The sequence below is a fragment of the Balaenoptera musculus genome, chromosome 1 (assembly GCF_009873245.2).
Source record: "Balaenoptera musculus isolate JJ_BM4_2016_0621 chromosome 1, mBalMus1.pri.v3, whole genome shotgun sequence".
Taxonomy (NCBI): Eukaryota; Metazoa; Chordata; class Mammalia; order Artiodactyla; family Balaenopteridae; genus Balaenoptera; species Balaenoptera musculus.
The window spans coordinates 88,246,386-88,261,750 of NC_045785.1; the positions used below are offsets into that span (position 1 = coordinate 88,246,386).

General features: G+C 34.8%; 1 protein-coding gene across 1 annotated transcript in view; it reads right to left on the bottom strand.

The window, feature by feature from the left end:
• The window catches only part of SASS6 (SAS-6 centriolar assembly protein), a 52,950-nt gene that overhangs the window by 30,225 nt on the left and 7,360 nt on the right, over positions 1 to 15,365 (bottom strand). Inside the window, exons 3-7 of the mRNA XM_036851393.1 lie at positions 14,385 to 14,464; positions 13,879 to 13,983; positions 10,961 to 11,132; positions 10,226 to 10,291; positions 9,039 to 9,158 (exon numbers count right to left, since the gene is read on the bottom strand). Coding sequence (XP_036707288.1) covers positions 9,039 to 9,158; positions 10,226 to 10,291; positions 10,961 to 11,132; positions 13,879 to 13,983; positions 14,385 to 14,464 — 543 coding nt within the window. The remainder of the gene's footprint in view (positions 1 to 9,038; positions 9,159 to 10,225; positions 10,292 to 10,960; positions 11,133 to 13,878; positions 13,984 to 14,384; positions 14,465 to 15,365) is intronic.

The following is a 15,365-nucleotide window of genomic DNA, read 5'->3' on the forward strand; positions in this document are numbered from 1 at the left end:
AGCAGATGAAGGAGCAAGGTAAAAAGCCACCACAACAAACAAATGAAGAGGAAAGAGGCAGTCTACCTGAAAAAGAATTCAGAGTAATGATAGTAAAGATGATCCAAAATCTTGGAAACAGAATGGAGAAAATACAAGAAACGTTTAAACAAGGACCCAGAAGAACTACAGAGCAAGCAAACAATGATGAACAACACAATAAATGAAATTAAAAATTCTCTAGAAGGAATCATATAGCAGAGTAACTGAGGCAGCAGAACAGATAAGTGACCTGGAAGATAAAATAGTGGAAATAACTACCACAGAGCAGAACAAAGAAAAAAGAATGAAAAGAACTGAGGGTGGTCTCAGAGACTTCTGATACTAAAACCAGACAAAGATGTCACAAAAAAAGAAAACTACAGGCCAATATCACTGATGAACACAGATGCAAAAATCCTCAACAAAATACTAGCAAACAGAAGCCAGCAGCACATTAAAAGGATCACATACCATGATCAAGTGGGGTTTATCCCAGGTTTATCCCAGCAGCACATTAAAAGGATCATACGTCATGATCAAGTGGGGTTTATCCCAGGAATCCTCACCTGATCATACACCATGATGAAGTGGGGTTTTATCCCTTCATTATATGCAAATCAATGAATGTGATACACCATATCAGCAAATTGAAGGATAAAAACCATATGATAATCTCAATAGATGCAGAAAAAGCTTTCAACAAAATTCAACACCCATTTACGATAAAAACTCTCCAGAAAGTAGGCACAGAGGGAACTTACCTCAACATAATAAAGGCCATATATAACAAACCCACAGCCAACATCGTTCTCAATGCTGAAAAACCGAAACCATTTCCACTAAGATCAGGAACAAGACAAGGTTGCCCACTCTCACCACTATTATTCAACATAGTTTTGGAAGTTTTAGCCACAGCAATCAGAGAAGAAAAAGAAATAAAAGGAATCCAAATCAGAAAAGAAGTAAAACTGTCACTGTCTGCAGATGACATAATACTATATACACAGAGAATCCTAAAGACGCTACCAGAAAACTACTAGAACTAATCAATAAATTTGGTAAAGTAGCAGGACACAAAATTAATGCACAGAAATCTCTTGCATTCCTGTACACTAATGATAAAATATCTGAAAGAGAAATCAAGGAAACACTCGCATTTACCACTGCAACAAAAAAGAATAAAATACCTAGGAATAAATCTACCTAGGGAGACAAAAGACCTGTATGCAGAAAACCATAAGACACAGATGAAAGAAATTAAAGATGATACAAACAGATGGAGAGATACACCATGTTCTTGGATTGGAAGAATCAACATTGTGAAAATGACTATACTACCCAAAGCAATCTATAGATTCAATGCAATCTCTATCAAACTACCAATGGCATTTTTCACAGAACTAGAACAAAAAATTTCACAATTTGTATGGAAACACAAAAGACCCCAAATAGCCAAAGCAATCTTGAGAAAGAAAAATGGAGCTGGAGGAATCAGGCTCCCTGACTTCAGACTATACTACAAAGCTACAGTAATCAAGACAGTATGGTACTGGCACAGAAACAGAAATATAGATCAATGGAACAAGATAGAAAGCCCAGAGATAAACCCACGCACATACAGTCACCTTATCTTTGATAAAGGAGACAAGAATATACAGTGGAGAAAAGACAGTCTCTTCAACAAGTGGTGCTGGGAAAACTGGACAGCTATATGTAAAAGAATGAAATTAGAACACACCCTAACACCATACACAAAAATAAACTCAAAATTGATTAAAGACCTAAATGTAAGACCAGACGCTATAAAACTCTTAGAGGAAAACATAGGCAGAACACTCTATGACATAAATCACAGCAAGATCCTTTTTGACCCACCTCCTAGAGAAATGGAAATAAAAACAAAAATAAACAAATGGGACCTAATGAAATTTAAAAGCTTTTGCACAGCAAAGGAAACCATAAACAAGAGGAAAAGACACCCCTCAGAATGGGAGAAAATATTTGCAAACAAAGCAACAGACAAGGATTAATCTCCCAAATATACAAGCAGATCATGCAGCTCAATATCAAAAAACCAAACAATCCAATCAAAAAATGGGCAGAAGACCTAAATAGACATTTCTCCGAAGAAGATATACAGATTGCCAACAAACACATGAAAGGTGCTCAACATCACTAATCATTAGAGAAATGCAAATCAAAATTACAATGAGGTATCACCTCACACTGGTCAGAATGGCCATCAACAAAAAATCTACAAACAATAAATGCTGGAGAAGGTGTGGAGAAAAGGGAACCCTCTTGCACTGTTGGTGGGAATGTAAATTGACAGTCACTATGGAGAACAGTATGGAGGTTCCTTAAAACCTAAAACTAGAACTACCATATGACCCAGCAATCCCACTACTGGGCATATACTCTGAGAAAACCATTATTCAAAAAGAGTCATGTACCACAATGTTCATTGCAGCACTGTTTACAATAGCCAGGACATGGTAGCAACCTAAGTGTCCATCGACAGATGAATGAATAAAGAAGATGTGGCACGTATATACAATGGAATATTACTCAGCCATAAAAAGAAATGAAATTGAGTTATTTGTAGTTAGGTGGATGGACCTAGAGTCTGTCATACAGAGTGAAGTCAGTCAGAAAGAGAAAAACAAATACAGTATGCTAACACATATATATGGAATCTAAAAAACAAAACAAAACAAAACAAAAAAGGTTCTGAAGAACCTAGGGGCAGGGCAGGAATAAAGATGCAGACTTTGAGAATGGACTTGAGGATGTGGGGAGGGGGAAGGGTAAGCTGAGATGAAGTGAGAGAGTGGGACTGACATATATACACTACCAAATATAAAACAGATAGCTAGTGGGAAGCATCACATAGCACAGGGAGATCAGCTCGTGCTTTGTGACCACCTAGTGCGGTGGGATAGGGAGGGTGGGAGGGAGACACAAGAGGGAGGGGATATGGGGATATATGTATACGTATAGCTGATTCACTATGTTATACAGCAGCATCTAATACAACAATGTAAAGCAATTATACTCCAATAAAGATGTTAAAAAAGAAAAATTGTCAAAAAAAAAAAAAACATCAGACCCAAATGATAAAAGGCTAATTCTATCAGGCCTTCAAGGAACAGATAATTCTTCATTATTTGACTGTTCCAAAGCATAGAGAAAACCAGAAAATGTTTTCATACCTTTCCTGACGCTAGCATAATTCTAATACCATAGTCCAAAATGCATAATTTTAATTAGCAGACTAAGATAGAGTGCAGGATAATAGTAATCTCAAACCAATCTCATGTGTGAATATACATACAAATGTTCTAAATTAAATATTAGCAAACTGATTCAACAGGATATTAAAAATCTTTGACTAAATATTATTCTCTGAATTCAAAAATGGTTCCACTTTTGAAAATCTATTATTATCATTATTTTACTATTAAAGTGAGAAAAATGATTATTTGGTTAAATCCCCAAAAGTCACTTCATCTGACTTAGCACTCTTTGGAAGCCAGAAAGAAGAAAACTTTCTCAAAAGCAGAGCAAACATCATACCTACTGGAGAGATATTTTAGCTATTTACCAAAAAAGATTAACTTACCAAAATTAATACACAGAAATCTCTTGCATTTCTATATACTGACAATGAAAGATCAGAAAGAGAAATTAAGGAATCAATCCCATTTACCATCTCATCAAAGAATAAAATACCTAGTAATAAATCTACCTAAGGAGGAAAAAGACCGGTACTCTGAAAACTATAAGATGCTGATGAAAGAATCGAAGATGACACAAACAGATGGAAAGATATACCATGTTCTTGGATTGGAAGAATCAATATTGTCAAAATGACTATACTACCCAAGGCAATCTACAGGTTCAATACAATAACAATCAAATTACCAATGGCGGGGGCTTCCCTGGTGGCGCAGTGGTTGAGAATCTGCCTGCCAATGCAGGGGACGCAGGTTCGAGCCCTGGTCTGGGAAGATCCCACATGCCGCGGAGCGGCTGGGCCCGTGAGCCACAACTACTGAGCCTGCGCATCTGGAGCCTGTGCTCCGCAACAAGAGAGGCCACGATAGTGAGAGGCCCGTGCACCACGATGAAGAGTGGCCCCCGCTTGCCACAACTAGAGAAAGCCCTCGCACAGAAACGAAGACCCAACACAGCCAAAAATAAATAAATAAATTAAAAAAAAAAAAAAAAAAAAATTACCAATGGCATTTTTCATAGAACTAGAACAAAAAATTTTATAATTTGTATGGAAATACAAGAGACCCCAAATAGCCAAAGTAATCCTGAGAAAGAAAATGGAGCTTGAAGAATCCAGCTCCCTGACTTCAGACTATACTATGAAGCTACAGTCATCAAAACACTATGGTACTGGCACAAAAACAGAAATATAGATCAATGGAACAGGATAGAAAGCCCAGAAATAAACCCACACACCTATGGTCAATTAATCTATAACAAAGGAGGTAAGAATATACAATGGAGGAAAAAAAGACAGTCTCTTCAATAAGTGGTGCTGGGAAAACTGGACAGCTACATGTAAAAGAATGAAATTAGAACATTCTCTAACACCATACAGAAAATTAAACTCAAAATGGATTAAAGACCTAAATGTAAGACCGGATACTATCAAACTCTTTGAGGAAAACATAGGCAGAACACTCTTTGACATAAATCACAGCAAGATCTTTTTGGATCCACCTCCTAGAGTAATGAAAATAAAAACAAAAATAAACAAATGGGACCTAATGAAACTTAAAAGCTTTTGCACAGCAGAGGAAACCACAAACAAAATGAAAAGACAACCCACAGAATGGGAGAAAATATTTGCAAATGAAGCGACCAATAAGGGATTAATCTCCAAAATATACAAACAGCTCATACAGTTCAATATCAAAAAACAAACAACCCAGTCAAAAAATGGGCAGAAGACCTAAGTAGGCATTTCTCCAAAGAAGACATACAGATGGTCAAAAAGCATATGAAAAGATGCTCCACATCACTAATTATTAGAGAAATGCAAGTCAAAACTACAGTGAGGTATCTATCACCTCACACCAGTAATAAAAAGTCTACAAACAGTAAATGCTGGAGAGGGTGTGGAGAAAAGGGAACCCTCCTACACTGTTGGTGGGAATGTAAATTGGTACAACCACTATGGAGAGTAGTATGGAGGTTCCTTAAAAATCTAAAAATAGGGGCTTCCCTGGTGGCGCAGTGGTTGAGAATCTGCCTGCCAATGCAGGGGACACGGGTTCGAGCCCTGGTCTGGGAAGATCCCACATGCCGCGGAGCAACCGGGCCCGTGAGCCACAACTGCTGAGCCTGCGCGTCTGGAGCCTGTGCTCCGCAACAAGAGAGGCCGCGATACTGAGAGGCCCGCGCACCGCGATGAAGAGTGGCCCCCGCTTGCCGCAACTAGAGAAAGCCCTAGCACAGAAACGAAGACCCAACATAGCAACCAATCAATCAATTAAATAAATAAATCTTTAAAAAAAAAAAAACAAAAAACTAAAAATAGAGCTACCATATGACCCAGCAATCCCACTCCTGGGCATATATCTGGAGAAAACCATAATTTGAAAAGATACACGTACCCCAGTATTCACTGCAGCACTATTTACAGTAGCCAAGACATGGAAGCAACCTAAAAGTCCATTGATAGAGGAATGGATAAAGAAGATGTGGTACTTATATACAGAGGAATCTTAGCCATAAAAAAGAATGAAATAATGCCATTTGCAGCAACATGGATGGACCTAAAGATTACCATACTAAGTGAAGAAAGTCAGACAGACAAAGACAAATACCACATGATATCACTTATATGTGGAATCTAAAAAAATGATACAAATAAACTTATTTACAAAATGGAAACAGACTCACAGACTTTGAAAACAAACTTATGGTTACCAAAAGGGAAAGGAGCGGGGTAGAGATAGATTAGGAGTTTGGGATTAACATACACACTACTATATATAAAACAGATAATCAACAAGGACCTACTGTATAGCACACGGAACTCTACTCAATAATTCTGTAATAACCTATATGGGAAAAGACTCTGAAAAAGAATGGATATACATATATATATAAAACTGAAATCACCTTGCTATACACCTGAAACTAACACAATACTGTAAATCAACTGTACTTCAATATAAAATAAAAATTTAAAAAAAACTGAAACAAGATTAGGATTCCACTATTATTTATCATTTCTCTGCATAAGAAAAAAAAGATATAAATCTTGGAAGAGATAAATTACCATTCTTTATAGTTTACATATCTACCAGAAAAACCTAAGAGAATCTCTAAAACTAATAGAATATGTAAATTAAAATGCAAATTTGTAAATATAATCTAGAATTAATGGGTATGACATTAATACACATAAGCAATAAACACTTAGAAATTATCGCAGTAGTGGGGTGTGATAGATGGTCCCATTTATAGAGCAAAAATCTGTAAAATCTCTAGGCAAAAACATTTAACAAGAACTGTAAAAGAGAAAAAGAAAGAGAAAAGGAGGTAAATAAAGAGTAAACTATAAACCTGTTTTAAACAAATAAGAAATATCTCTTCAAATAAATGAAGAGATATTTCTCTACACTGGACAAGAAAATTCCAAGGATATCAGTTCTACCCAATGGCCCAGAAACAAGACCAAATAAATAAAGGAATTTAGTATATATTAAAGGTTGCATTTTAAATCACTGGAAAATATAGTATTGTAACAACTCACTGACTATATGCCAAAAAAAATCCATCTCATACTCCAGAAAAATATACTCCAAACAGATTAAAAAGTTAAATTCAACAAGAAAATTACAGAAGTATTAGAAGAGAATACCAGAGAATATCTTTCATAACCTTGGTGTGGCAAAGGCTTTCCAAACATAAAATGAAGCCTTATACCATAAAGACACAGATTGAAAGACTGGATGACAATCAAATAAAAAGAACTATAGGGACTTCCCTGGCGGTCCAGTGGTTAAGACTCTGTGCTTTCAATGCAGGCAGCGCAGGTTCGATCCCTGGTCGGAGAACTAAAATTCTACATGCCGCATGGTGCAGCCCAAAAAATAAATAAACAAAATTTTTAAAATAAATAAAATAATTAAAATTTAAATTTAAGAATATAAAAATTAAAAAAAGAACTATATATGGCAAGAGATACTAATAAATGCAAATGACAGGCTAAAATACAATGTTTATAATATACATAGTAGGTAAAGGTATAATATCCTTGCTTTACACCAGAAATGAAAAGGCAAGCCATGGACAGAAAATATTCACAGTGCATGTATCTAACAAAGGACTCATGTCCAGAATATACAAAGAACTCCTACAAATCATTAAGAAAAACACAGATTGCACAATTAATAAATAGGCTGAAGACTCAAATGGGCACTTCACAAGAGAATATCCAAGCGGTCTATATACATATGAAAAAGAGTTCATTATGAGGTACTACCATACACCCACTGAATGGCAGTGTGATCTGATATATCCACTTCGGAAAACTGTTTGACAGTTTCTACTAAAGCTAAACATATGTCTACACTAGAACCTAGCCATTCTAATCCTAAATATATACCCAAGGAAAATCAGTACATGTGTTCACAAAAAGACATGTACAAGAAAGTTCATAACAGTTTAATAATAGCAAAATGTCAGAAACAATTCAAATGTCTCCCAACAGGAAAATAGATAAGTTATGGCATGTTCATATAATAGAATCCTACACAACAACAAAAAGAAACACCCAAGAATATAACTGAATCTCAGAGATATTATGCTGAGTGAAGAAGCCACACACAAATAAGTACATACTGTATGTGTCTATTTATCTAAAGTTCAAGAACAGGCAAAACCTGTTTTGAAGTGATGGGCTTCCTGTGGGAGTATGAAATGGATTGGGAAGGCACACAAGGAAACCTTTTAAAGGGGTGGTACAATTTTCTGAATCTTAATTTGGGTGAAAGTACACATAAACTGTTATCAAGCAGTACCCTTAAAAGCAAACATTTAGTAAGGTGCAAAAAGCAAAAATAGAATTTTATATTAAAGAATAAATTAACATTAATTAAAGAAATTAATATGATATAAAAGGTATAAAATACTGTAAATCCACACTACAAAGCAGTAGAAAATGAGAGTCGCACAGAGAAAGCAAAAGATATTAAAAGAAATAATCCACAGAAGAAATTAAAATGGCCAAAAGTCATATTAAAAGATACTTATCTTCACTAAAAATCTAAGAAGTATAAATTAAAATTAATACTACTATAATACCTATCAGGTAGCAGATATTAAGAAGGTTAATAGTATCAAGAATATGGGGAAGTAAGTATGATCATACACTGTCTTTGGGATTCCATTTGGTACAACATTTTTGGGTGGCGAATTTGCAATATCTGTTAATATTTTATATGGGTATATTGCAATCTCACTTCTAGGAATAAAAATGTTCACTGCAATATTATTTGCAATAACCAAGATTTGAAGCATTTAAATGTCCATCAGTTAGTAAGTACTTAAATAATTTATGTTATGTCCCAAGTAATGAATACTACTCAGCCACTTCTGAACTGATAAAAAAAAAAACGATATCTACGATATCAAGTTAGGTGAAAAAAAAGTTACAATCAATATATCCAGGAGGACCTCGTTAGCTTAGAAAAAAACCAAAACTCAGATACGTGTGTACATATCTCCCAATTTACATATTTCTAAATTTATAAATATAAACAATTATTTATAAATTGTATATTATTTACATATATAAAGTCTGGAAAAACAAATATCAAAATGTTTATAAATTATCTCTGGGTAGCAAGATTTTTAAGGAGAGACTTAATTTTTATATACTTCCGCACTGTTTGAAAATTTTAAAGCAAGCATGTATTACTTTCATAATTAACAAAATGACTAACGGCAATAACAAAATATTTTTCCAGTTTTTTTAACATTCATACCTGCAAAGCTTTTTCCTTCTCATTCGTCAGTTCCTGGGAATGCTTATTCGACAATGTTGCTGTGTGTGATGCCCATTCGTTCCGTAACTTATCTAATTCTTGGATTTTTTCTGATAATGTCTGCAGTAGAGTTCAGTATGAAATATTAAAATTCTTGAATATGTTATTAGATTGGAACATGAAAATATTTGCGAAGTATATTAAAGGAGATGGAATCACAGCTTTTTAAGACATACTCAAAGTCTTTTCTTACACAGATTTTTCTGTATTTAAAGAAACCAAGATTAGAATAAAAGCAGTTTTAGAGTTAAAATGGTCCACAGTTTAACAATCACTAACCTTTTAGTTAAATCTGGCTCTTCGCCTCTCAATCCTCTCCTCTGGCATTAAGAAAAAAAGAAACCCAGGGTAGACCAAGTCATAAGTAGTACAGATGACCTTAAACAACACAGGTTTGAAATGCACAGGTACGCTTATACTCAGATTTTTTTTCAAGAAATACGTACTACAATACTACACAACCCACGGTTAGTTGAATCTGATGATGTGGAACCATAGATATGGAGGGCTGACTATAAACTTATGCAAGAATTTTCAACTGTGCAGGGGGCCAGTGTCCCTAACCCGCGTGTTGTTCAAGGGTCAACTGTAGTTTACTTATACAGCTAAAACCCAGTAACACAGGTTCCCAAGATGGGTCATGTGGTGCAGGACTATTTTCTACCTGAAGCCATGCAGCTTATCAGATACTTTGGTCCTCAATTTCAAGGAGTAGCTATGACTGAAATGATGATAAGCCTATCAGAGGAATTAATTCTAAACTTAACAGAAGGAAGGAAGGGAAAGATTTAGAAGACAGGAACTGAAAAGCCATTTAGACAAGAGGAATGAGGTGAATTAAAGAGGAGCAGACCTAACATATGACAGATACTATATATTATTTAATGAAGACTTGGAGAGAATGTGTCATATACTGGGGATAACAGAAATGTTTGGATAGAATAAACTATCAAGAAGAAAAAAGCATCAGATTTAGACAACTGGTAGGGGAAGGGTGGCAAAAAGGAGGGGGAATTCAATGGCAGTGTGCTTTGAAAAAAAATACACAAAAGCCTAGATTTGATTCAAGAAGCAATTCAGAGCCTATGTTTGGATGACTTACAAAGACAAAATGAAATTTGAATTACCTTTTGTGTGAAATTCAGTTGCCTGGTAACGTCATCTAGTGATTGTGTCAATGATAATTTTTCTTCCTATTTATAAAAATAAAATTATGCAGCTTACAATTTAATTTAATCATCTGTAGCTGTGCTACTCAAAGTGCAGAAAAGTAAGCATCAGTACCACCCTGGGAGTTTGTCAGAAATACAGAATCTCAGGCTCCACCTCAAACCTTCTGAGTTAGAATCTGCACGAGCAAGATCCCTAGAAGATCTGCCTAACCCTTAAATCTTGAGATGCACCAATCCATAGTATTTGACTAAAAAGACTTTCTGAAAACTCTTACAAGGCATCCCAATGTTGTTTCCTTGTGCCACGTACCTTATATAGTTATAGAGCACTTTCGAATCTTCAAGACACTTTCATATATTTTATCTCATTTAAGATAGCCTAGAAAGGGTACATATTTCCATACATATCTACCAGCTGATGAAACCAAGACACCAAGAGTTTAAGTGACTGCTCAAGGTCACAGAAAATTAGTAAAAATCCTGGGACCTAAGTTTCTCAATTCCTGGTCCAGTTCTATCCTGTTGTACCTTGACTAAAACAATAAAGTCAGTACATGTTATAAAAATTTCCTGGACATCTTTAAAAGAACTTTATTCAGAAAACAAAATCTAATAGCAATATAGCTTTTCAGTGGTTTATCAGAGAGCTTTGGGACTTATTTAAAAGACTAACTTAAATTTAAATCTTACCTTGCTACATTTCAAACAGTCTGCTAGAAACTTCTTTATTTCCACATCATTTCCAGGTAACAGTTTTAATGAAAGGTGTGTAAGATGCTTAAAAGGATTTGTCTCTACCACATTTAAAAAAGCAGGTGAGCTATCCAAAATAGCTTCTGGAGAAACTAACTGTAGCAAAAACCTTTGAAAAGAAAGTGTCACATAACACATTCATGAGACAGTGAAACTCTCCCATTGAATCATGAGCTCTACTGGATCATCAATGATTAAAAGGATCAGAAAAGGGAGCAAAGTGGAATCATAGGAGCCAATATGAAAGGACTCCCAATGGTAAAACTGGATTAATTAGTGTAAACAGTAAAACGGAGATTTATCTATTGATTGAAAACAATGAATATATAAATGTCCATGAGTTCACAATGAGAAACAGATGAGCAGAGAGAGAAAACAAAACACTAAAAACAAAAACAAATCAAAAACCCATTGAAACCACAAAAGTAACTAGAGTAACAACTCCTTACTCTGAAAACTGACAATTTAAAAGTAAGAATTGAGCATTTATCCTTTCCTGTATGAATTTTCAGAGTAATCAAATAGCTCTAATTGATAAAGGAAAGTTCTTCTTTATAGAAGAATTATATCTAATAAATATAGGAAGAATGATGGAATTGGACAAGCATAATTTTATAGTTGCTAATGAAATAATTAATTCAAACAAGAATCATCAATTGATGAAATTTATACATAAAAGGTTTGCAAGCTTTACAAGGAAAGGATCAGGTGTTACACTAAACAAATACAGATATATGTGCACACAAAATCTTATTATTCCCTTTTTCCAAGTTCATTACAAAAACATATACTTGAACACTAACAACAAAACTATCAAAAAGAGGAACTAAGGAAACAATCCCATTTACAATTGCACCAAAAGGAATAAAATTTCTAGGAATAAACCTACCTAAAGAGATAAAAGACCTGTATTCAGAAAACTGTAAGACGAGACACTGATGAAAGAAATTGAAGACGATACAAACAGATGGAAAGATATGCCATGTTCATGGACTGAAAGAACCAATACTGTTAAAATGACCATACTACCCAAGGCAATCTACAGATTCAATGTAATCCCTATCCAAATACCAAGGGCACTTTTCACAGAACTAGAACAAAAAAATTTTTTAATTTATATGGAAACACAAAAGACCCTGAATAGGCAAAACAATCTTGAGAAAGAAGAACACAGCTGGAGGAATCATACTTCCTGACTTCAGACCATACTACAAAGCTACAGTAGTCAAGACAGTAATATTGGCACCAAAACAGACACATAGATCAATGGAACAGAACAGAGAGCCCAGAAATAAACCCACACACTTATGGTTAATTAATCTACAACAAAGGAGGCAAGAATATACAATGGGGAAAGACAGTCTCTTCAATAAGTAGTGCTGGAAAAACTGGACAGCTACATGTAAAAGAACAAAATAGAAAATTCTGTAACAACATATAAAAAATTAAAACTCAGAATGGATTAAAGACCTAAATGTAAGGCCGAAAACCATAAAACTCCTAGAAGAGAACACAGGCAGAACACTTTCTGACATAAATTGTAGCAATATTTAGATCTATCTCCTAAAAGAAAAGGAAATAAAAGCAAAAATAAACAAATGGGACCTAATTAAATTTAAAAAGCTTTTGCATAACATAAGAAAACCATCAACAAAACAAAAAGACAACCTACTGAATGGGAGAAAATATTTGCAAATGTTAATGTTATGACCAATGAAGGGCTAATATCCAAAATACATAAACAGCTTATATAACTTAATATCGAAAAAACAAACAACCTGACTAAAAAATGGGCAGAAGACCTGAACAGACATTTTTTCAAAGACATACTCATGGCCAACAAGAACATGAAAAGATGCTCAACATGGCTAATCATCAGGTAAATGCAAATCAAAACCACAATGAGATATTACCTCACACCTGTCAGAACGGCTATCATCAAAAAGAACACAAATAACAAATGTTGACGAGCATGTGGAGAAAAGGGAACCCTCCTACACTGTTGGTGGGAATGTAAATTAGTGCAGCCACTGTGGAAAACAGTAGCGACGTGTCTCAAAAAACTAAAAACAGAACTACCTTATGACCCAGCAATTCCATTCCTGGGTACATATCCAAATCAAACAAAAACACTAATTCTAAAAGATACACGTACCCCAACGTTCATAGCAGCATTATTTACAATTGCCAAGATATGGAAGCAACCTAAGTTTCCATCAACAGATGAATGGATCAAGAAGATGTGGTATATATACACAATAGAGTACAAAAAAGAATGAAATTTGCCATTCACAACAACATGGATAGACCTAGAGGGTATTATGCTAAGTGAAATAAGTCAGGAACGACAAATACTGTAGGATATCACTTATATGAGGAATCTAAAAAATACAACAAACTAGTGAATATAACAAAAAAGAAACACACAGAGATATAGAGAACAAACTAGTGGTTACCAGTAGGTAGAGGGAAGGGGGAGGGGCAATATAGGGGTAGAGGATTAAGAGGTACAAACTGCTATGTATAAAATAAATAAGCTACAAGGATATATTGCACAACCCAGGGAATATAGCCAATATTTTATAATAACTATAAATGGAATATAACCTTTGGGAAAAATATACATTTGATGCTGTTAAATATTTCAGGTAACTTTAATGGCTTTGCCAAAACGTGAAAATTAAGGGGCAAATATTTCTGATTTTATAAATTTGAGATTTATGAACCTCTCACCACAGCTTTGAAAATAGACAGAGGTACTTATAATATATAGAATATTTTGCCATCAACTTGTCTTACAAAGAAGAGTCTGTCTTGAGAGAAGTTTAATGATATAGTGCTCTTCTGAGACTTACCTTGGAATTTCTTTGGCATGTTCTTGAGTACACTGCTGAAGGAGATCTATGAATTTTTGTGGGAAAGCTGAGAAGTCTATCAGAAGACCTTGTTGCAATTTTAAACTATGCAGAAGACAGGAAAACAATTTTTTTTAGAATTTTAATTACTGTATTCAATTACAAATAACATCCTGAAAGACTATTCTTTTATTTACTGAACACCCATTATAATCAAGAATTAAGCTAAGGAACTTTGATTTTTATAGAGCTTATTCAATGGAGGGAAAAGGTCAATAAATCTAGCTAAAGCTCCAAACTTCTGAGCTGTTAGGCAAAATGCTGATAATCTATGAAATATTTATTTTCAAAAACAGCCTGAATAATTATGGTATAAATAGTCCAATGTTCCCAAAATGCCCAAATGTTTCTAATAGGTATGTGTTTCAAAGAGGATAGTACCGATACATTCATAAAACTTAAAAACTTACTTATTCCTAGATCAAAGAACAGAAAAATATAGTTACCTCTGAAAATCTTCCTCTGATATAACAAGGTTATACAGAAAAAATGGATCAGTATCATCAGTCAGACGGATAACTAAATCCTAAAAGAAAGATTGTTATTTTTAATGTTTTCAGTAGATTTGGCTTTTAGAGTAATTTCTTCCTTCTTGGACATGAAATCATCTAGTATCATCAACGTATCGCTGTTATAGTTCAGACAGCTCTGTCTTCTGATGCTGCTGGGTTTTCATTGGTCTTTGGAGACTTTAGCATCTTAAATAGGGGTAAATATTCTGCTCCTTGAGAGCCACATAGGGTGGAAGGTGGGAAGGAAAGGGGTCTATAAAAGCTAATTAAATGCTAGGAGTTGAAAGTTGAAGAATATATCATTCTATCAGAGGCTTAAGAAAGTTTAGACCCAGCCTTTGGTGCACTATACCATAACAAAAGTATTCTTTACCACTGATCATATCATACTCAATTATACTTTCAGTTTCCCTCAAGTTAATTGTCTGGTATTTCCAAAGTGGTAAATACATCAGCAGAAATGACAAACAATCATCTACCCTAGATAAGAAAGGAACATTTGTCTCTCAGGCAGAGGACAGGGGTATCATGTGACAGGCTGCCAGGGCTTCTTCCTAAGAGCCTATTCTCTCCCACTCTAAGTGGCCACTGATGTGGAACCCCATCTGTTTTCAGTTTCAAATGAAGTGAATACCTTTCATAAAGACCATTTTATCACAGCAGCTAAAACTCACAGAAAAGTACACAGAAATTATGTATTTCAGAGCACAATGGCACAAGGAAAACAGGACTAGCAAGATGATGGGCTAATAGAGGTTAAGATTAAGTTTCTACTTAGAAATAAAATCTACTTGTGGCTACTGAGGAACCGCTAGGGTGCTAGAAAAATCTAAACCACTTTTATGAGTAGAGCTGGAAAACGAAGAGGTACAGCAGGCAAAGGAATGACATGTAAGAAGTATAATATATAATCTC